This window comes from Filicampus tigris, chromosome 9 (genome assembly GCF_054856515.1).
Source record: "Filicampus tigris isolate MCC_2025a chromosome 9, RoL_Ftig_1.0, whole genome shotgun sequence".
NCBI lineage: Eukaryota > Metazoa > Chordata > Actinopteri > Syngnathiformes > Syngnathidae > Filicampus > Filicampus tigris.
In genome coordinates, this window is record NC_141225.1 from 5963180 (window position 1) to 5986227 (window position 23048).

Consider the following 23048-nt stretch of genomic DNA (forward strand, 5'->3'; position numbering starts at 1 on the left):
AATATGGGGAGTGCTGCTTTAAAAACTACTGGCAGTGAATCACTTAATTATCCGACCACTTGTTCTTGACCGTCATTGTATTTGACCTCAGTCTACCAGTGTGCGTATTTACTTAGGTCTGCAGCCACTATGGAGAGGAGCAGTTAAACGCAAGATGATGATAATTTGCTCATAAAATTGTTTTACTCCAGAACAATTTGTACTCCCCAGCCGACCCTGCACCTCCCTACATCTAAAACGATGGCTATGCCCATGGCCACAGGGCATCCGGACTGCCAGAAAATACAAAGAAAGATTAAGTAGTACTCTTAGGAGCCCTAACCAGAGGAAAATTCACTCTTAACACATCCCACACCACACGGTAATCACTGAGGATAAGCTTTCACCTCAGACAAGCCACCTTTTGCTGACTTTAATCGCAAAGGGCTGAAAAATGCTCAAATATTGCTGGATTAAGTATGAATGCGCTATTCACTATGTGTGCGTGCTGTTCTCCGTTGTCCAAGCCGGCTTTGTCCTTTGGCCTACTTTGAAGCCAGTTTGCATGACTTGAAAAGAAGTACATTTTTTGCTCCAAGCCAACATGATCATGTTTTTAGCGAAACATAAGGGGAACCATGCGTGCCCAAAATAGATGTGCAAACAGTTTGTGCAGAATGTCACAAGTGGATGCTGTCTGTTCTGTTCTCCCTCTTGGTAATTAGGCTGCAGACGCTGAGGTGAGAACCTGCTTACTGACGCCCACTTAAAATACCTGTTTTTCTCATCTCTAAAAAGGGTTTAGAAATTAATGTTTCATTTGGGAAACGGAGATGTTATTGTGACGTGTGACCTGTGACAAAGTTTTTGCTCGCAGTCCAGGGTGGGCAGTGATGTATGATGTCGGTAACCCGTGTTACGGTACTCTAATATGGCCGCGTTTACAATTTCCAGACCAGTAAATCCGATTAAAGAAAGTCATCCAATTCACAATGTGTTAATATATTTGTCATTTTGCTTTAGTCAAAAGATATACAATTTTTGCTTTCTTGCTCCATCTCGGGGAGTGACGACACATATGCGGCACACACACACAGAAAAAAAAAAGACAGTAGCACATGGTGGGAGGAGGAAGGGATTAAATTATAGTCATATACATACACAATCAACTCTGTTACTCTGCATCGGATTGTTCTATCTCGGCCATTAAACAGCACAGAACAAACCCCCCCCCACCCAAACTCCTCACACTTGGATTGGCTTGTAAATATGTATACATATATTTGCCGGTTTATTTTTTTCATATTTATATTGAGGCGGTGTTGTCACCAGCTGCTGAATGTAACTATCAAACATTACTCGTAACTCAGCTTAGTCACTTTCTAAATCAAATAATTAATAAAGTAACTAGGTTATGTTTAAAATCAAGTAATCAGTAAAGTAAATTATTTTTAAATCAAGCAATCAGAAAAGTAACTAAGTTACTTTTTAAATTAAGAAATCAGAAAAGTAACTACGTTTTTAATTTCAAGGTAACTGTGGCAACACTCGTGCTGGGAAAGGTCAAACTGCTTCTTGACACGCAAGTTGTTGTTGAAAACAGCGTCACCTTCTGCCCAACGCTGGCTTTTTTCATGTCTTTCACTTTCAGTCTCCTGTTTACTAGTTTATATTTTTCTCCACGCAGGTCGCAATGAATTGATAGCAAGGTACATCAAACTGAGGACGGGGAAGACTCGCACTAGGAAACAGGTAAATAGTTTTAAGTGTTGTTTGAGTGTTTAACAACTTTGATGCACCATAAATGTATTTTTTTTTTAATTAATTTACACACCCAACAACACCGGAGATCAGAATCACCTTAAATGAATAGCATCATAAGGATCTTTTCTTCTTGCGTCAGTCTTTTTCAGGTTAGGGATAACACCATGTTGTAATGCTGAACAGTATATCACTGGCATCGGTCCAAAACCTCCTAAGTCACATTTTGGTGAATTTCATATTTTTGTCCAAAATCTATACTATTGGTCAGTCCACACACTTTTTACACATTACTGACCAACGAAGATGGCTTGTTCTCTTTAACGATGTAATGCTAATTGTTGACGAAACTTGCCATTTTTAGGGTCTACTGAAAAGTGACTGTTTTGGAGGTACAAGCAAATATGTATACTGGCAAATATCAATGAATTAGATTGTGGGAGAAAATTGATTTACAATCAAAAAGTGAAACATATATGTGTGGCGCCCTCAGATGTGAGTTTAATTTGTTCTGTCATATTTCATATCATATCGCAAGTCACTTTTCCCCACTGAAATGGAAATGCTATTCATCTTTCCCAGCCTCCCAAGAAACACATAAAAAAACATTTTAGGAACACTTTTTTTTAAAATCAGAAATTATACTGAGAACAGTATAATACATACATACCGACATACATGGTCACAATTGCTCAGTACCCCTCAGTATAGTGGCCTAATATTAGTTGTTCTTCTCAGAGGATAAAGAATATATTCTTGTGGTTATTGTCTATGTTATCTGTCTACATGTGTTGTTCCTCGTGTGTTACAAGAGTTGTTGCTTAAAGGGTTTTAAAATTGTAACACCAGTGCTATTTGTTAGCCAGTCTGTGGCATTTTGCATTGTTTGTCATCATTAAGCTACAGTAAACTGATTTATCTAAACAAAAGCGGTTGTTTTAAATAGCTATATGTAAATTACACTGGTGAACAGCACATTTTAATCAGAGATGGCTTTGTTTCCCTTAATGTATTTTAAAATTGTCTTTCCTTCTTTTCTAGCACATTAGGTTTTTGAGCTATTTTCATTTTTTTTTTAAAAAGTGTGTGCAATACCGATTTTACCAGGTGGTAATTTAAACCCATGACATATCAGGAAAAAAGAATATTACTAAAATGTATTATTTTATTTATCTATTATTACTATTGTTATTATTATTATCAATATGAAAACCTGATGTGCTAGAGAAAAAAATAGGGCAGATTCGGAATTGGTGCAAACAGTTCATCTAGAAAAGTTTACTTAACAATAATCAGCCTAAAACCTCTTTTTGGATAACTATTTACTATCTGCCAAACTGGTATTTGCTGTGAAGTGAGTTGATTTAAGTTCACTGCTACTTCATAGCGCTCGTAACTAACTAAACAAAAATTTTAGCTCGCAAGTCAAAGTGAAAAATCAGCCGAATGACGTCTCATATCTCAAGGCACCACTGGACTGTACAGATTCATTATATGACTTCATGAAAGAGAAAATTACTTTTCAGAGGCAAGCTTATGACCTAATATATACTATTTGGATTGTTTCTACCATGTAACAGTCAATATGTAATCTGCGTTTGTTGATAAGTAAGAGATGGTGGTTGATGGTGCTTCTTATATTTAATTTTATTCCATTTGTTTGCATGAGCTTTTTGTGGATATATATACAGTGGAACCTCCAGTTACAAACTAAATTGGTTCCGTGAGCCCATTTGTTACTTGAAATGTTCATTCACTGAGGTAATATTTCCCATTGAAATGAATGGAAATGCTATTAATCCGTTCCAGCGACTGAATTGAGTTATATTTTTACATTTATTATTTTTTAACACTTAAAAAAAACATAACTATTTATTGCTCATTAATTTTAGCAGAGGAGGGGAAGAGGACTACATATCCTAATTGAAAAAGTCTTCTTCCATAATAACTTGGAGAAAATCTGACTCAAGTGTTTCTTATTGTGTCTGTATCTTTTCAAATTCATTAGCTGATTTTAGCATACCAATTCAGGTAAAAAAAACATAAAGTGGGCACATTGTCTTTGAAAATATTAATTTGCTGCACATTTCTTTTGATAATTTTCTAATGTTTTAATTGCCTCGCGAACGTTATCACCAGCGAGTGCATTCTCATTTGTCTGTCTAATAAAAATCAACAATCAACAACACATATGCAGCTTGGTTACAAAACGCAAGAAGAGCACAGATCTTGATGCACCTGTATGATAGTGCTTCCAGTAACACTCCATTTAGCTGTTTCCCCTTTTCTTAAGGGCATTCTGATTGTTTACTTTCTGGACCTGAATTTGACACCTCTGTCAGACAGGAGGATTTGCATTTTGGCCGTCAATATGCCACGGCTTCTGCCTTCAGCTGCAGAGGGATATCACCAGTTTTTAGATCACAGCAATACATTATGCACGTTGCCAATGATGGTTACGCAGCGTGACAAGAATTATAGAACATAGATCCATCCATTCATCCATGCCCATACCGTTCGTATGTCGAAAAAATAGAGGTAATTTTTCTATGAAAATTGTGTACATAACCTGATTTGTACGTAAGAAGGAGCATTTGTAACTCGAGGCTCTACTTTGTATATTTTTTTAAAATGAATGCAAGTACAGTGGAACGCTAAGATCGGACAAATGAAAAGCATCATTGTTTTCAGTCACATTTTAACATTCTCGAACAGACAAGTGTTAAATACGACATTCCACTCCATTAAAACGGTATAGAGTGCTCTCCATAATTATTGGTACCACTGGTTAAGATGTATTAGCCTTAAAGTAAATTCATTTTTTTATTACAGAAGCTTACTCTCAGGCAGGCACAGACTCAAGTTCCTCCCATGGCAATCTTTGTCCCCAGACCCCAACCCCATTGAAAACCTGTGGAGTAAGATAAAGAGCAGAGTGCAGAAGAAATGACCCAGATTAAAGGATGATTTTGAGAGATTTTGCAAAGAGGAATGATCAAAGATCACTCTTTCTGTATCCTCCCATCATGTGAAACATGATAGAAGAACATTAGGTACTGTTGTGTTGGCAACTGAGGCTTGTATAAAATATTAACATCAATACAATATAATACAATACAATTTTATTTATATAGCGCATTTCATAACAGCTAGAGCTGTAACAAAGCACTTTACAAACAATACAATAAATAAAAAAACAATAAAAGGGTGCTAATAATTGTTGCACACATAATTTGATGTAAATGAATTACCGGTATGTCATGAATGGGAAGTCAACTCAACAACTAATACGGTTCATCTGACGGCTCTCACATGACCAAACTCAGAAAACAGGTGAGCCGTGTTTTGGTCGTTAGCTGAGCCCCGAACAACTGTGATGTCAACTTCAGTTGACAGCAAGTAGCAAAATGTCCATCACTGGGGATGGATAGAAACAGGTGGATTTTGCTGCTTAATTCTTATTCCACAAACACAATATTAATCTGAATAACAGGTTTTACTAGAATAGCTGCAAAGAATATATTTATGCAAAAGATTTTTGGGTTGACATCATCTGTAATGTGGGTTTTCCTACTGAATAAATGGACTTGAATTAAAGGTTGAATTTCCCTCTTTTTGATTCTATTAAAAAAAAAGTATTTTGTTATTTTTAAAAAAATCTTAATTTATTAGAAGCTACAGAACACATCTTCATCAGAGGTGCCAATAACTAATGGAGGACACTGTATTGAGTACTTTGGATACAGTAGTTTGGATACTGACTCCTGTGTGTGCTTGGGAGGCGAGTCTCTTTGCATTAATACTGAACGCAGCTGGCTTGGCAGTAGAATGTTCCATTTTTCTTAACTAATTGCTTTTTACTAGGGCTATATCGTCTGCTCACATGTGCAGCCAGATTTAGAGGATTCGCTGGTGCAAAGATGGACAAACATGGTAGTTTTACTTTCAGTTTTACTTGATGCTTGTTGGAGAAAGATAAAGTCATTTGCGCACTTTGCAAAGCCCAATTCAAATATTAGATTGGTTGTATGTCCTTGGCGTATCATCTTCGAGCAAATGACCATGCTCAAGTCACCTCCACAGGGGCCTCGCAAATCAATGCTGCTGGAGGTGATTCTCACGGGGTGAACTTAACCTGTAAGTGAGAAGTTTTGACAATTGTTTCTATGACAAACATATAAGAAGGATAGGCATCTTTCTAAAACTGAGTCAGTTTTGAACATTGTGATCAATACTTTGTTCAGGAATGGTATTATCAAAGAAAGCAATATCTGTTACAATCTTTGTAGAAAATAGAAGTATAGAAAAATGCAACTATTTGTAATTAACTACGTAACTGCACTACTTTTTCCTTATTGTCATGGGGAGCACTACTCTTGTGGACGGCGCATCTGCCACACAGTTTTGAGGTTCTGGGTCCAAATGGGACTTCTCGCATTCTAAAAACATGCATGGTAGGTAGGAAGAGAATATGTTCCCAGCAGGCCCACTGAAACTGACATCACAACTGCTCGCAACGCCCAATCACGGCTGACCTGTGTTCAGAATCTGAGCCGTGATTGGTCGTTGTGAGCGGTTGTGATGTCATTTTCAGTCGACAGAAGACAAAATGGCCGCCCCTAGAGATGGCTAAAAACGAGTGCATTTTACTGCTTAACTTATATTCCACAAACGCTAAATTAATCGGAATGCCGTGTTTCAACTAGTGTGCCTGCTGGGAACATATTCTTGAAAAAAATATGACTGGGTTGACCAATTTAAGTGCGAATATGAGTGTAAATAAGTCTTGGTCTATATGTGCCCTGTTATTGGCTGGCGACCAGCACAGGGTGTACTCCGCCTCTCATGCCAAAAGTCAGTCGGGATAGGTTCCAGACCACCCACGCTCCTAATAGGGACAAGTGCTGCGCTATAGAGAGTGATTGGACTCATTGTGGCCTTATTGTTTTGAGCAGCCAGGAGAGGGATGGGATTGATTTCCATTTACTGTACTTGTTAATTGGTTGTCTTCACATGTTTTCCCCTTGCCATCACTGGTGTCCTTCTGGGTTGGCATCATGAAAACACACTTTGAAGAGTCAAACCCTTAGGCTGGATTTACACTGCAAGTTCAAGTGCCCAGTTGTGATTGAATGCCTAAGTATGTTCAATAATTGGTGTGGGTTGGCACAGGCAACCCATGGTACCGACAGTGCTGTACCTTCAATTTTGGGCCACGGTTTTCATATACGTATTTGTGTTGTTTGGGCAGACACGGGTGTGTACATCACCGTATGTATTTTGCTGGTGTTGATGAGGTACATCTGGAACAGACCTGATTCTGATCACAAGATATTCAATTCAATGTGTATTTTTCTGTATGCACTGCCAAGACGCATAACGCAATTATTCCACTTGGGAGCATACATTTGGAATTGTATTACTTGAACCATGTGGTAGATCCAGCCTTTGACGCTTACTGGGCTGAAGTCTTACGAGATTTGCTGAAATTTTGCCTCGCAATACCTTTGAATTGTCCGACTTTAGAGGTTCCACTGTACAAGCGTTGAGGGTTGCGCTTCCGTGTGTATGTGTGTGTGTGCGTGCATCCTAATGCATGTTGTGTTTTTTGTGCTCAAAAACTTTCTCACACCCCCATAGGTGTCTAGTCACATACAGGTGTTAGCACGGAAGAAAGTTCGTGAATACCAGGCGGGTATCAAGGTAGGTGATGGCGACCTGCCCCGCCTCTCCGGCGACACTGACTGGGCGTCTCTTTCCTCTTTTGGTTACGGCGTTTCTCTTCCCTTCTTCTTCTTCTTGTCTTCTCTCTCCTTTCCCTCCTTCCCTCCCTCTTTGGCTATTCTTCTGTGCAGGTTTCTAGCCACTTGCAGGTTCTCGCCCGGAGAAAATCTCGCGAGATCCAGTCAAAGCTAAAGGTATGCGCTTCACGGCGGGCTCAACCGGGGCTGGACCATACGGCTTGGCTTTGCACTAACCACCTCATTAGAGTCGTAGCGCTGAATTAAGACGCAAGCTTGGCCGACAAAATCATGATTTGTATTGAACTAATTGCAGCTTTATTGAGGAAAATTTAAACAAAAATACTCTTGCATGCTATAATCAGACAGACTGCGCCCTTTAATATCTACGTGTAACTGAATAGCTTTAAAGGGGACGTATTATGGAAAATTGACTTGTCCTCAGTATACGGTGGAGTTCCGTTCCTATAGTTGTGACATAAGATGAATTTTTGCGGATATCGGAACACTCCATAGTGTAGCACTAACTCAGCACACCCTCTATATGTGAACTACTGCAGAAGCTCCTATAGATGTACATAATGACTACATTTTGAAACTTAGGAAACACAACCAGGTACTAGAAGTAGAGAAATGTTTCATGAAGAAATGACAACATTGGCTATGTTTACATGGACACATTTATTCTTACTAAAAGCCTCATCGGAATAAAAATGCTTACTGTACACACCCCATTTTTAATATTCTGACCCGATCAAGCCCATTTCGATCAAGATTTTATTTCGAACGAGAGGGTTGGTTTATGTCGATTGCTAATCCAATTTGCGCGCATGAAAACACTTAATCCGAAAGTTCAGAACAAACCGACTTTAAAGCACGTCTGTGACGTCAGTATACGCGTTTCTGTTATTCCCGGAAGTTTAGAAGCAGAGCCAGCGAAACACATGGCGGGCGCAAGACTGAACTGGTCTGTATCTCCATTTGGAAGTGTTAACTTGACGTAACAGCGCAAACGGGAAAAATATGTGAACTAACGCGAACGTTTAAAGTACAAATGGACACAGAGATGTTTTGTTGACAAGGAAGTCGCTACAGTTTCTTCTACTACTATTTTCGGCATATTTGGTCAATCTGCACATGTCAAAATAATTTGGGCCGATCGAAAGTGTGATGCATGAACACACAAGTCCTAATCCAGTCAATATTTTTAGCGTCCATGAAGAACAGTGCATCCGATCAGAATTTTAATCTGATCTTTGATCGAATGAAAGAAATCTTCTCCATGTAAACGTAGCCACAGTCAATATGATCCCTGGTCCCACACAAAATTAACCAAAAAGTTTTAAGGTGCATGCCAGGCCACCATTTGGCGATGGTCTACACTGCTTTTTGCCTTGGGCGAAACAAAGTTGAAATATTTGGTTTACAGTAAATAAGTAATGACACTCTGAGTATCAGTTTTGTTCCTATGGTAGCCATGTAATCCAAATTTGTACATAATGCTGTTGTAAAGTCCTAATTACAGTAAATACAGTATTTGTCTCGTTTCAAGCCCCTCCCCACGTTGTTCTGGTAATGAAAGACATACGCCTTGTCAAACCCCGCAGTCGAGGGGTGAGCAGGGGATCATTTACATGAGATGAGAACAACCCCTTCAAAACAGTTTGAATAGTTCACAGTTTATTTTCTTCATGGGGGCTCACACTTACAATAATCAACAAACTACGTAGCTTCGCCCTTGTCATCATGGTAACTAAATCTGTTCTTGACTTGGCGCATTCAACTTGCCCGTAGGAAAATCATAAATAGACTTAAGACACCCATGGACAACCTGTGGGTTATCATTCTTGACTGTTGAGGTATTTTTTCACATACCTGGATATCTGGGAACTCTTTTAAATTGTGAAGAAAATGCTGAATATGTCTCCTTTAAAGCATAGAGGCTGACTCCACTAAAGCGAATGCAACACACGCTGTTATGAGGAGCCCATGAGAAGCTTTTGTCTTTCACGCTTCTGCAGCATGCTCTTCAACCTCTGAGACTTGTCTACCTTCTTTCATCTCTGACCCTCAAATTCCTCTCTTCATGTTTGTAATTAAAATATTCACATAAAAAAAAACTTCTGTTCTCTCTCCTCTTGTTGTCTTTTATGTTTGTTTTTTTTTCCCCAGATGAAAATTCACATTTATATCATATGCACTTGAAGTAGATATGTGACATTAACCTCTTACTGGTAACTAATACAGCAGCCACAGAAATGCGTAGACAATTTTGATTTATTAAAAGCAACAGAGTGCAGATTCTTATAATTTGTTTCTAAGCTCTTTAACAATAACAATAATGTTGAGTCATTAGGCAAGTTTCTTTGCCATCCTGTTTCTTTGGTACATCGAAAATGTTCACAGGTCAGTGTGACCTGCTGCATGTTAAAAAAAAACACACAATGCAACAACATAGGCTCTATTTTTGTCAACGGCGCACTTGGGCGTAAAAACTGGCACATCTTGATTTTCATGCAAGTCCTAGCCCTGTCTAGCGTGTTTTGGATTTGGCAGACCACGCTGTGCCATGCTAGGCGTTCCAGCCGACCAAGGGTGTTTTCTTTTACACGTCCCCAGCGCACCTGAGAATTTAGTGGCTGAACATTGTTAGGATGTTCAATACCACTTTTTTTTCAGAACAATACAAGTCCTGAGTACATAAAGTAGTACTCACCAATACAGATATCAAGAAACCAATATCACTAGTACATTTTATACATAAAATGCATACAATTTCTATTAAACCAAGGACAGATAATTTTAAAGACAGAACTTTTGTTTATTTCTGACAAAAGGCAGAACAGTCACCCTGCAATAGAGAATTGAAGTCCTAAGTAAAACTCAAACTAACTCTGAATTTAGGATTTATTTGTAATAAATTAGCAAAAGTGCAAAATAAAACTGACAAGTCCCTGAGTTCTAGTCTTTGTTAAAAATAAGTTGAAGTGCAAAATAATACAGGTTCAACTGTTAAGAATGACGAATAAGTAAAAGTGCTATTCCGCTTGTACTGCATTCAGCAGATAAAACAGACCTTATTAATGCAATGAATAAAAACAACATTCTACTGTGGATGGACATGGATGCAATTCAAAAGCGAAAAATGCTCTGTCGACTATGCAGAAATTGAGTTGGCAAGTAAAACGTATAACTATAAACAAACTTTGTTGCTGTCCTGTGAAAAACACATTTTTTTCCTTTTTACGTATTTTTACGTGAATGGTGTTTCCACGTTACCGACATCGCATTAATGTAAAAATAAAATAATGAAAATTAGACATTCGTGTTTTTCACAGGGCTGCGACGATATGCCAACAGAAAATGCATCTTAATTGGCAATGAGAGGATTGAGACGGATAACATTCGCTTAGAAAAACACACACGGACATGGACAAATGGAAGGCGGTCCCCGAGGCTACGTTCATACAGCATTCCGATTTATTTTTTTTTTGTCCATATGCGACACGAATCCGATTTTTAACATGCAGTGTGTACACTACAATTCAGATTTTTTTCAAATCCAACCTGTACCTCTTTCATATGTGGTAGAGTAACTGTGTTGACTTTATATTTGACTTTAATTCAATCTCGCCTGAAATATGAAGCATAATGTGAATGGACGTTTGTGGCGATAGTAGTAGTTCATCCATGCAGATCGTTAATTTGTTACATGTGGCAATGATGGGATGCCATATTTATTAGACGTCTCAATTAAATGAGGAGATCGAGGCGGGTCGCCTCATATTCCCCAAATATTTCGACTCCCACCTCGCTACTCTGTCGATATACGATTATGAAATGAGTCCCTACACGTGGGATAATATTTACTTCCGTAAACACTGCCACTTCATGTCTTTTTTGTGCATGTCACTCGACTTTGTGCTTTGTGTACATGCGTGTAACATCACAGACGCGTTCCGTTCACATAAGAAGTCACATTTGTTTTTTTTGTTCGTTTTCATAAACAAATCGGATTTAACAAAAAATCCAAATTAGGCATCACATCCTGCAGTGTGAACGTAGCCCAAGTGCCCCTTTCATAGCGATGTGATATGTGGTCACCCTGGCCAGCCATACATCATCCGCAAGTGGAAATCTTGCAGTTCCTTACATCCGTACTTTGCGCACATCGATCTCTCCATGCATGAACTCCAGCAAGTCAGTTTCTGCTTCAATCATGTAGACCATGCGCCTCTCCTATGCTGAATTTAAAGTGAATGAGAGGAAATACTTCCATTGGCTAGGAAGCAAGTCAGCTGCGTTCATGTTCATGCCCACAACAGTACAAATGTCCATTGTTAACTTTGCGCATCCAACAGAAAGAAAACTTATATATATATATATATATATATATATATATATATATTAGGGGTGCAACGGTACACGTAGGTGTAATTTTCGGTATGGCATGTTCGGTTCGGTCCACTTGTGTTCGGTTCAGTCCGCTTGTTAGCGCGAGCTTACCCAAGGGCGCTATTGACTGTTGCATGCTTGAGACAAGAGTGGCGGCACAAAAGAGAGAGCCAGAAAAGAGCCAGAGCTCGAAGGTCCTCCCGTACACTGTTTGGGAACATTCTGGCTGTCCTGTTAAAATCGCCGATGGGGAAAGGTACGTGGTTAAGTACGACATTTCTACATGAGATGGGCGGCAGGTAGCACGTCTAACATGTACAGCATCATCCGACTGTGAATGTTTCTTAGACGAGGGAGCAAAAACGTCAAACTTAAATAGCGAGATTTATCATATTGTAGCGTCTTCCAGGAACACGCCGTCAGACGTAGTTTAATTATCACCTTTTTATTAAACCAAGTACAACTGCTCGCGCTCTTCTTTCTCCGCTGCTCCACTCGCTTCCCGTATACGATGCATTCATGAACCTCGGAAACATCACAACTCAGTAAAACACAAATCCGACCACAACACTGATAACCCAATTCGTTACAATATTCTGTTGACCATTCAAAGATTTCCATGCCTAAAAAGTGTATACAATTTCATAAAGACTTTTTAAAGTTACTGCATTTTTTTCATTGTAAAAATAGTTTTAATATAGTTAGTAATAATTGTAACTTTTTTTTCATCACAAAAACTATATATGTACTGTAATGACAACTTGGCTTTAACTTGAATATTTAGATGTGTCATAGGCTGTTGCTGCTGAGTGTTTAAAGATTTCAGTGTCTTAATAGATTTACAAAATTAAGAGATCTTTATTGTTAGTGTATTTTTTATTCTGGTGTAATTTCTTAGAGTATCACCCGAATGGTTCGCTTTTATTTATTTTTTCTAAAAAAGAGACAGTTTACTTGTCATCTTTTCAAAATAAACATATTATAAAAAATAAAATCGTTTTTTTTTTGCACCGAAAATATACCAAACCGAAGTTAATTGAGGGTGTAACGGTCTTTGTATTCGTCCCGTACCGTCTCGGTACACACCTGAGACCATGCGACCGCCTTATTTGTTGTTTGGAGAAGAAATAGATCAAAGCAAATGTTGAAGAAAAATGGCGAGTGCAGGAGAAAGCATGGAGTTAGAGGAGCCGTCTGCACTATACAAATCAGCCTTTTGTATAGTGTATTGTATATATAGTATAATCAGCCGGGAACATTTCGGCTTCTATACGGCGGCGATGGAGTGCGAGGCTGCTAGCGGTGGAGCGAACAAGAACTGTGTCGGCGTTGTTCGTCCTCCGTGCGGTATGTTGCAGGTAACACTTTAAACATGCTAACATCACCCCAATACAGTTACCGGGGGTAGAAAAAAGAAACCCGCTCAAGACCAACAATTTATCCCCGCTAATTTTAAGCAGCCTGGAGAAGTGAAAGCAGACAGAGCCAACGATATTCGTAATTAGTGAAGCAATCGGTATATACATAGCAACATCTATGCCCCGATATGCTTTAGTCGAGGAGCCGGGCTTCAAACGTTTATTAAACGTGCTGGAGCCCCGTTACAATGTTCCATCCCGGGCGCATATTCGCAAATTAGCATATACAATTGCACAAGAGCCGTGTTGGAGCTGTCCTCTGCTGCGCCGTAACTCTTAAAATGAAGTTAAAAGTTACTACTTGGCAAGTGCGACCTGACTTTATCTGCAACCTCATTCTACCCATACAAGAAAGGGTGTTTTCCTGTGTATCTTTTTATTTTTATTTTTATTATTATTATTATTATTGTTATTATTATTATTTATTTATGAACAACCCTAATGCGCAAGTTTTTATTAAATTGTGCTTTTATAACAGGGCAGGTTTTTGCTTTATAGTAAATTGAATTGTAACTTGCTCTCTGTTAAAACTAAAAAAAAAAAAAACTAGTCTTATCCATCTGAGACTTATTGCTGTAGCGAACCCGTACCGAACCGTGACCCCCATACCGAGGTACGTACCCAACCGTGACTTGTGAACCGTTACACCCCTAATATATATATATATATATATATATATATATATATATATATATATATATATATATATATATATATATATATATATATATACATACATATATATATATATATTTGAGAATTACCTGTGTTTGTAGTGTATTCAGTTGAGTATAGGTTGAGAAGTATTTACAAATCAATGTATTCTGTTTTTATTTAAATCATTTTACACAAGCTCCCAACGTCATAAGAATTGGGATTTGTAATTTTTGGCCCAAATGCTGAAGGTAGCTTATGTCCCATGGAACGCTAATGTATTAGACTACACTGTCCATTTCCATATGGCCCAAAACTCCCACGACGGCTTAAATGGATCAAACTAACGGTTCTTTTCTCTTTTTGTTTTGCTTTAGGCAATGAATTTGGTAAGTGAATCTCACTCGTGCCGTATGCTATGCTTCCCCTACTCGCATCATCGGCATCAATGCGCCTCCTTATGGCCCTCTGCTGGCATGGCATCCCCCTGCCCTTGCCCCTGCCCCCCCACCTACTTCGCTATCCCAAAATGAGGCGCAGTGCAAAGGAAACAGCCTCACCTTTGAACACTGCTGTGCATCCTCGCTTGCTTTATTGAGGTGCTGCTTTGTTGTTTTTGGGCTCTCGTCTCTTGAGACAAAAGCTTGGCGCTTTTGTGGACCAAAACGCAAAAAAAGAAATTGTGTTAAACATCTAAATAAACGGTTCCATTTTTAGGCCATATGTTTGTCATTCCCAACTTTTGGACTTTAAAATAATATGACTAGTAACTACATTGTGATTCAACTGTTGTTTTGTATGCTGTTCTACACACATTCATCAGTGCATACAGTAGCTGCTCTCTTCATCCTTTTGTTTCCATGGTGACCGCAATAACACTCCGCTTTACTTTGCTTTCAAAGCCTAAATGACCAGTGGAAGCCCTTTTTGGCATTACCTTGAGTTTTTTTTCTCAGCACTAATGCCTATATATAAAACTGCATTTAGAAAGTCAAGCGGGGTACACACAAACCAGTTTTTAACAATCTTTACCAATTCTTAAAATGTTGAGGACCAACATACCTAAGATGGCCAACACAGAACACCACACACAAATTAATATCTCCAAATCAGGAAGGAAAAATCATTGTTAACACACGCCATATCACAGGATTATCACTCAGGATAATCTTGTTGAGACATCTAGCAATCAGACCTTTGCTGACTTTGGATATCATTAGGTTTCATGTCACAATCAAAGAGTCATTTGCTCAGCCCATCTCAGAGTTGGCCACACAAAAAAGGATTTGTGATTATAAATATACAATCAACATCTAAAACAGCACACCCCACACTACAGGATCACTTGTCAGCACAGCAATCCCTTTTTTATTGCAGGGGTTATGTTCCCTACCACCCCAGCAACAGAAAAAATCCACAGTAGCGAACAAATATTTGTTTCATTATTTATATATATTTAATGCTTTCGAGTCACTGATAGTGTAGTGGTACACGCGCCTGAGTTGTGTGTGGGCAGCGTGGGATCAATTCCCGCCCAGTGATGGTGTGTGTCCCCTGCTAATAGGGTTGCGTCAGGAAGGGCATCCGGTGTAAAATGCTTTGCCAAATCAATGATGCGGATTGCACTTGATTCGCTGTTGCGACCCCTTGGGGGAAAAGCCGAAAGGATAACAACAACATATATTTAATGCTTTCTGTTTCTACCAGAATGTATGCCTTTTAAGTGCATATATTATTTTGTCCACTTGGGGTCTCCATCCTTACATTCTAGACTGTAGTATCTTTGACGCTGAATGTTGTTGTGTCAACACAGCTCATCATATACATAGCGATATCTTCAGATTGGGAAGGAAAACTCCCTCTTAACAACCCCACACCACAGGATAATCGGTTCGGATAAACTTTTAGGAACATCTGATAGTTGGGCCTTTGCTGACTATAATGGAAAGGAAGGGACAATGCTCAAATGTGAACTTAATTGGCAATCACTCCATTTCACATTACAATCACAGAGTGTATGGCTGGGCCCAACGCATCGAGAATATTGACCAGGTTTAATATTTACGATTTTCAGCCTTCATCTGACAAATCACCCGTAATGCACCTTACACCACAGGATAATCACTCAGGATAATTCTTGTGAGTCAATTGGGCCTTTGCTGACTTTGATTGCATGAGGAACTACTCAAATTTGGCCCTATTATTGGTATGTGTGTACCCATCTTTAGGAGTCCTGTGCACATTGTGGCGCCCCCTTGTGCTTGACTGGCCTGCTTCCCTTGTGCCGTCACACAGGATCAGGCATCCAAAGACAAAGCCCTGCAGAACATGGCGGCGCTGTCATCAGCGCAGATCGTCTCGCCGAGCATGATCAAGAATCATCTTCCACCAATGCCCCCCGCCCCCTACCAGCCAAGCAGAGTGAGACCCCTCCCTCCAATAGTCCTGCTTTGTTTCACATGTTATTTTTGAAGCCTTAAACCCTCTATCATTCTCCAGTTCTGGCCCGCTGCGATTCCGGGACAGCCTGGACCTTCTCAGGAGTAAGTAGAGCCCCCCTCAAACTCGAGGGCAATGAGCTGGGGGGTGGGGAGGTTTGGACGCCCAGGTGTTTGACGGTAGACAACATTGTCGCTGATGCATAAATTAGCGGCATTACAAAGCATATTTAACACGTGACGTTTTTGCACATCAGGCTGGTTCTAGATCTCAACCCGGGAAGGACTCCTGGGCTTGGTCGCACCAGCCATGCGTAAGTTCGCCTTGATAGCTGAGCTCCCGCCGTGAGCACCAAAGCACCGCTACTAACTTCCACACTGTTTTTCTTGTATGTTTCCTGCACCGAATTGACTTGAAAATCACCCCAAAAAATACAATAAAACACGGCCCGATGCTCTTGTGTTTGTCTAATTAAAGGTTGGAAAGCAATGAAGCGGGTGGACTTACGCTTTGCTGGTGCAGCAACATGTGCTTACTTGGACACCAACTGGCAATCAACATTTAAAGGAGACATATTATGTTTTTGTTTTTTTCCCAGAATTCAAAACACTCCCCATTTGTCTTGATAACATGTTTATGGCATGCCGTCTTAAAAATACTACCAAAAAATACGACTAAGAATAAAAAATGATAGCACACTTTTCACGCTATAATTTAAAGTGGAATTCAAGTCAAAAAATGTCTTTAAATAATACTGTATCTGGCCCAACTAGTCTAAACACGTGAATGTGTGGAATGTGAATTAAGCAGCAAAAATTTTAATCCATCTCAGGGGGCGACCATTTTGACACTTGAGGTCAACTGCAAATGACATCACAGTGCCTAAGGTGAACGTCACATGACCAAAACCAGAAAACAGAAGAGCCGTAATGGCTCGTTGCCAGAGCCCTGAGCAACTGTGATGTCATTTTCAGTGGACAGCAAGTGGCAAAATGGACGCCCATTGAGATGGGTAAAAACAAGTGGATTTTGTTGCTTAATTCATTCCACAAACACAATAGTAATCAGAATGCCGTGTATAGACTAATGGGCCTGCACAGAAAATATTGTAAAGAAAACGTTTGGGTTGACTTCCCTCTTAAAGCTCGCTCCACCAACCTCTATTGCGGGGTGTGACAGGGCGTACGTCTTTTGTTACCATGACAACTATGGGTGGAGCAAGCCAAAATGTGAATGAAAAAAAGAGATCGTACGTAAATAAAAGTAAAGGCATCATTTGTATATTCCCTCGTGAAAGCAGCAATTCATCACTACGCTACTGAATTCCTCTTTTTAATTACAGTAGAGACTGAGGCCTGCGGCTACTCGTTAAAAACCTCATGCAGTTAACAACCACACTAAAAAGGTTTATGATTTCCTATAGTAATTGTTTGAACTGTAATTATACCTATACGTACCCATAACCTATGATGGAAAAATACTTTTCCAGTTCACATATACATGCACATATGGTGAAGACTCTGTAACTTCCACTAACAACCCAGGTTAAAGTGAACAGACATACAAAGATCTTTGTCTCTCAGTTGAGATACAGTTTATAACTTGAACAATACTACCTTAACCCTTACTACTTTCCATTAGTAAGGGCTTTGGCGCCATTTTGTGGCATAATTGGACATTACAGAAAGAAAAAAAATACCTGACTAGATGAGTTTTTCAGCAATTAGCAAAGGAAAGGTTCCACAGACAAAAATAGGTTTGCTTTGTTCATTGTGTCACTTCTCGGAAATAAACTAATTTGTACTTCCAACACTGCAGCTCTGCTTAACTTTTTGACTTCTGGTTCTGTGTAGTCCAACCGGTGCTTGAAAATGGCAGATTGGTCTCCCTGTCAGGTTGTGGGCGGAGACGTTTTTCTGAAATCGATGGCTTACGGAAGATTTACTAGTAGTAGTTTAATTTCACACTCATTGTGCAGTCGGGAAATCCAGAGAAGCAACTTTTTGGACACAAGCTAATTAAAAGTACACTTAATAATATGTCTCCTTTAAAGCATTCATGTCAGACAAATGTGTTCTTTCTTATCAATTTTGTCTCATTGAAGCATTTGTCTTCTTCTAGTATCAAACCTTTTGCACAGCCCCCCTACCCAAGCCTATCAGGTCCTGTACCACCGCAGTCCATACCAAGTAAGTAGGACTTTGTGTATATTGTATAAACACAGTATGACTAACTCTGGGATATGTGATGATCTTAAATGTTTATATGTTTGATGCACAGGTTACGAGCCGCTGGCGCCGCCTCCCCCGCCCACAGCTACAGCGGTGCCAGTGTGGCAGGACCGGACTATCGCCTCGTCAAAGCTGCGCATGTTGGAGTACTCGGCCTTCATGGAAGTCCAAAGGGATCCGGACACTGTGAGTTCAGTTTTGGTGTCATTATATATTATTGAGATTAAAGAGATATAGTAATGGAAATAATGATTTGATCACTTACTCAAGTTTGTCTAGTGAAAGTTTATTCGGAATTGCTCTAGGACACCCGTTTAATATTAGAGGCAGACCGACCTATAGTATATACTATTTTTTTTACCGTCTGAAAAAAGGCGGACGACGGAAGGCTACCCACGCTGCAGACGGATGATGAATAACGGGTGCTCAGTTTGTAGTAAAATGCCCGGCTCTGGTTGTCTGTGTGTGCCCTTTGATTGGCTGGTGACCAGTTCAGGGGGTACCTTGCCGACCGCCGAAAGACATCTTGGATAGGCTCCAGCATGCCCGTGACCCTTGTGGGAATAAGCGGTTTGGAAGATGGATGGATGGATGAATTTATTTCTTTGTCTTTTTAATAAAACTGTGAATTATACTGTTTTAATAAGCTGCCGCTTGTGTAGCACGGGTATATGTTGCAGAAATCAGGACTGCACTATTAAACTAAAATCAGGAAACTATTAAACTAAAATGAAAAGTGGTTAAAAAAATATATACATAACCAGTCACAGTCACATATCTATACGGAAATTAACGATAAATCTCTTTAATAAGCATTCACAAAAAACATGTCTACTGTGCCCATATTTTGATTTACTATTTGTAAAGTGTACTGATGAGCACAAACCACTTTTAGCAGTTCTTTGTGGCTTGTTGGAGTTGTTGGTTGCTATAGGGTCACCAGGGCGCAAACCCAATTATCAATTCACAAAAACAACTCACTGCGTGTTTGTTTTATCTTTCAAGAAGGCATCCAATATGTAAATAATAATTAGAATAAAGACTCACACAAATCGATTGAATCTTCTCGTCAGTTTTCTTTACCATGTCTGAAGTTCAGGAATCATACAATGATCAGATCTGGGCAGCTTTTCCATCCTCGCGGATGCTCTCACCCGAAGCGGGCGAGGGCAGAAAAGGGGCGCGGTCTAACATGCTGCCCTCACATTTATACTGTCTTCAAAACTAAACATAATGTGGGTTGGTCTGCTCCCTGGCTGGCCCTGCCTATGGGGCTAATCTTCACCAGCTGGTCCTGTGCTCAGATCAGGGCACGCTGACTTTGAACTGATTATGCGATGTGTAATTCCCAATTTGGTTTTTGGTTAACCTGTTGGCTAATATAAAGCCATTCTTATCGATTCAGATCCTTCAGGCTCCCAAATTGTTTCCAGGCCAAATTCGTCTTTTCTGTCCACTTTGCAGGATAGAAGATTGTTGCTAGCATAAGGACCACAGTTATTCATTTTTGTGCTATTCATTTTTGTTTAATACGTAATTGCTAGAATGGTTGGAGAGATCACTAAATACAGTTAGAATATCTTATCGTTGTCAATACTGAAGACCAGTCACTGCTTTTGTTTGCTTCGCTCTGCTGACACGTGTGCGCATATCAAAATAAAAAGCAGCATACACTCTTTAAACGTTTTATTTTGAATTCATAAAGGTTGCAGAGACTGTGAACTGGCTGAGTGAGGCTCATGGGCCCCACTTTGCACAGATGTGCTGTCTTTACGTTCAATCATGAGGTTGATGCGTCGGGAAAAGAGCAAGCACCAAACAACAACCTCTGGTGCTCGTTTTGAGAATCACACCAACATTGTTATTTTGTGCACCCCTGCTTATAGTCTTAGGATACATTTCTTCAAAACAGCTGCAGATGCAGGTCATACTGTATATCCTGCAAGGTTAATTGTGCCCTTTCTTGTTTCTCGTTTTGCAGTACAGCAAACACCTGTTTGTCCACATAGGACAGACCAACCCCTCCTACAGCGACCCTCTCCTTGAGGCTGTGGACATCCGGCAGATCTATGACAAGTTCCCTGAGAAGAAGGGCGGCCTCAAGGAGCTTTATGAGAAAGGCCCTCAGAACGCGTTTTTCCTGGTTAAATTTTGGGTGAGCAGTCAAGTTTTATGTTAAGAAGTCATTAGTAGGAGTGGGAGATATGGGCCCAAAGCAAATATCCCTTTTTTTTTTAAACTCGATAACTAACGATAATTTGATGATATTTTACAAAAAGTCCTGAAAACCTGCACTTGCTTCACAGAATTATTATGGTCAGACAGTGTTTCTGAACAGCTCTTGTTTATATTTTAAGTTGTTTCCTATATCTTATGCCAAGGCTATTTGGGTGTTTTCATTCACTTTTGTGAATATTTCTAGCAATTTATCTCATTCAGTTTTGCTTCGATGTTAGATATCAAAGTAAATAAACAAAGCAATATATATATATATATATATGTATATATATATATATATATATATATATATATATATATATATATATATATATATATATATATATAGGGAGGGTGGATGGGTTCACGGTCAATCTGGTCTTTATTTTGGGGGGGTGCTTAAATTTGGCCCAATATTTTTTTTTTTTAATGGAACCAAAGAATATACAATATGCTGAGTTGCAGTAATACTATAACTATACATAGATACAAAAATAAATAGTTGTAAACATATTTAACACTTGGGCATCAATCCTTTTATCAAAGTAGAATCTAGTGAAATCATATGAGTAAAATTAGGGAACACTGCGATGTGCTAAACAAACCTAAAATAAACACTTGTTTTGGTTTTTAATTTTGATTTTATTCAACCTTCATCCAAAATGTTTTGTTTTGCTTCTCTAGTGTGCATATTATATAATTCAAAATGTGGTATGCGCCTGAACAAAAAAAGAAATAAAATAAAAAATTAGGAGGAACATATTTTTTAGCACTGTACATTTCTCAACAACCTCAGTATTTTATGTGTTTTATTGTTAGGTGTTTCCGTTAAGGGCTTGTCAGAACTGAAATCAGGCATCAGCCACAACATACTTCCTTATCACTGTTGTGCTGCCATAAGTGAGGTTTGCATCGTATTAAGTATTTTGGGTGGCCCGGACTTTTGGACTCTTTGGCTAACACGGGTTAGCCATGACCCATAATGTTTCTGTTTGTATCACGGATGACCCGGTTTACCACTACTGCGTATGTACGTCACAGACAAGCCATACAGCCAGCGGAAGATGAGGCATTTTCAAGAGAAAAACAGCGCCAAATAGTTAAATTATACAAACAACGTGTCGACTATTAAAATTAATTATCGATGATTTTGATTGTTGACGTCGCCGTGATTAGTCGACTAATTGTGGCAGCCCTAGTAATATTACATGATGGGACACAATTAATTGTACACAAATCATTATATGGTCGGTTTTCCCATGTTATGTCCCTTTTTGAAGGATTACATTGATTACGCTCTCTCCAGGCCGACCTGAATAGCAGCGGCATGCAGGATGGTCCTGGTTCTTTCTACGGTGTCACCAGCCAGTACAGCAGCGCTGAAAACATGACCATCACTGTTTCAACCAAAGTCTGCTCCTTCGGGAAGCAGGTGGTGGAGAAAGTCGAGGTAACGGCACGTCAGGATCGATGATCTCCTCAAACATGCCGTTTGTGTATATTAGCTATGTGTTTGCTCTCTTGCCCACTCCGCTGCAGACAGAGTATGCCCGCCTGGAGGGGGGCAAGTGCGTTTACAGGATCCACCGCTCCCCCATGTGCGAGTACATGATCAACTTCATCCACAAGCTCAAACACTTGCCTGAAAAGTACATGATGAACAGTGTTCTTGAAAACTTCACCATCCTGCAGGTACACAGGTCCATATGGGCACGCATTTCAAATGTGTGTAGTATATACAGTATTTATAAAAATCCCAGAAATCTTGGAATAGATTAGTAGGAAATATAGCACCAGGAGGGGCACTGACGGACTTAAATGTGCACCTCAGGGACAGAAGTATTACTTTGAAAATTAAAGGGATGGTAACAAAAATGAAGATAAGTGACTATAGAAAGAGGTCAAAAAATGTGTGGCTACACTCCGCATTACTCCCACATTACAACACCAGACTCATCCTTCCGCCTTAAAGGCATTTAAATAGGTACACACCATTGAACAAAAATATCAACACAACTCTTGTTTTTGCCCCCATTTTTCGTGAACTGAACTCAAAAGATCTAAGACTTTTTCTACGTACACAAAATTTGACATTTCTCTCAAATGTTGTCACAAATCTGTCCAAACCTGTGATCGGGAGCACTTCTCCTTTGCTGAGATAATCCATTGACCTCAGTGTTTGTATATCAAAATTCTGATTAGACAGTATGATT

General features: G+C 39.4%; 1 protein-coding gene across 11 annotated transcripts in view; it reads left to right on the forward strand.

The window, feature by feature from the left end:
- The window catches only part of tead3b (TEA domain family member 3 b), a 62726-nt gene that overhangs the window by 36276 nt on the left and 3402 nt on the right, over positions 1–23048 (forward strand). Inside the window, exons 4-14 of one of the 11 annotated variants that reach the window (XM_086040139.1) lie at positions 1667–1731; positions 7381–7443; positions 7596–7658; positions 16244–16369; positions 16448–16491; positions 16644–16700; positions 18509–18576; positions 18668–18804; positions 20600–20773; positions 22142–22285; positions 22375–22527. In XM_086040139.1, the coding sequence (XP_085896265.1) occupies positions 1667–1731; positions 7381–7443; positions 7596–7658; positions 16244–16369; positions 16448–16491; positions 16644–16700; positions 18509–18576; positions 18668–18804; positions 20600–20773; positions 22142–22285; positions 22375–22527 (1094 nt within the window). Of the gene's footprint in view, positions 1–1666; positions 1732–7380; positions 7444–7595; positions 7659–7690; positions 13235–14060; positions 16155–16176; positions 16370–16447; positions 16492–16643; positions 16701–18508; positions 18577–18667; positions 18805–20599; positions 20774–22141; positions 22286–22374; positions 22528–23048 lie in introns of those variants that run through there. The other 10 variants (XM_086040140.1, XM_086040149.1, XM_086040143.1 and 7 more) reach the window with 10 other exon arrangements.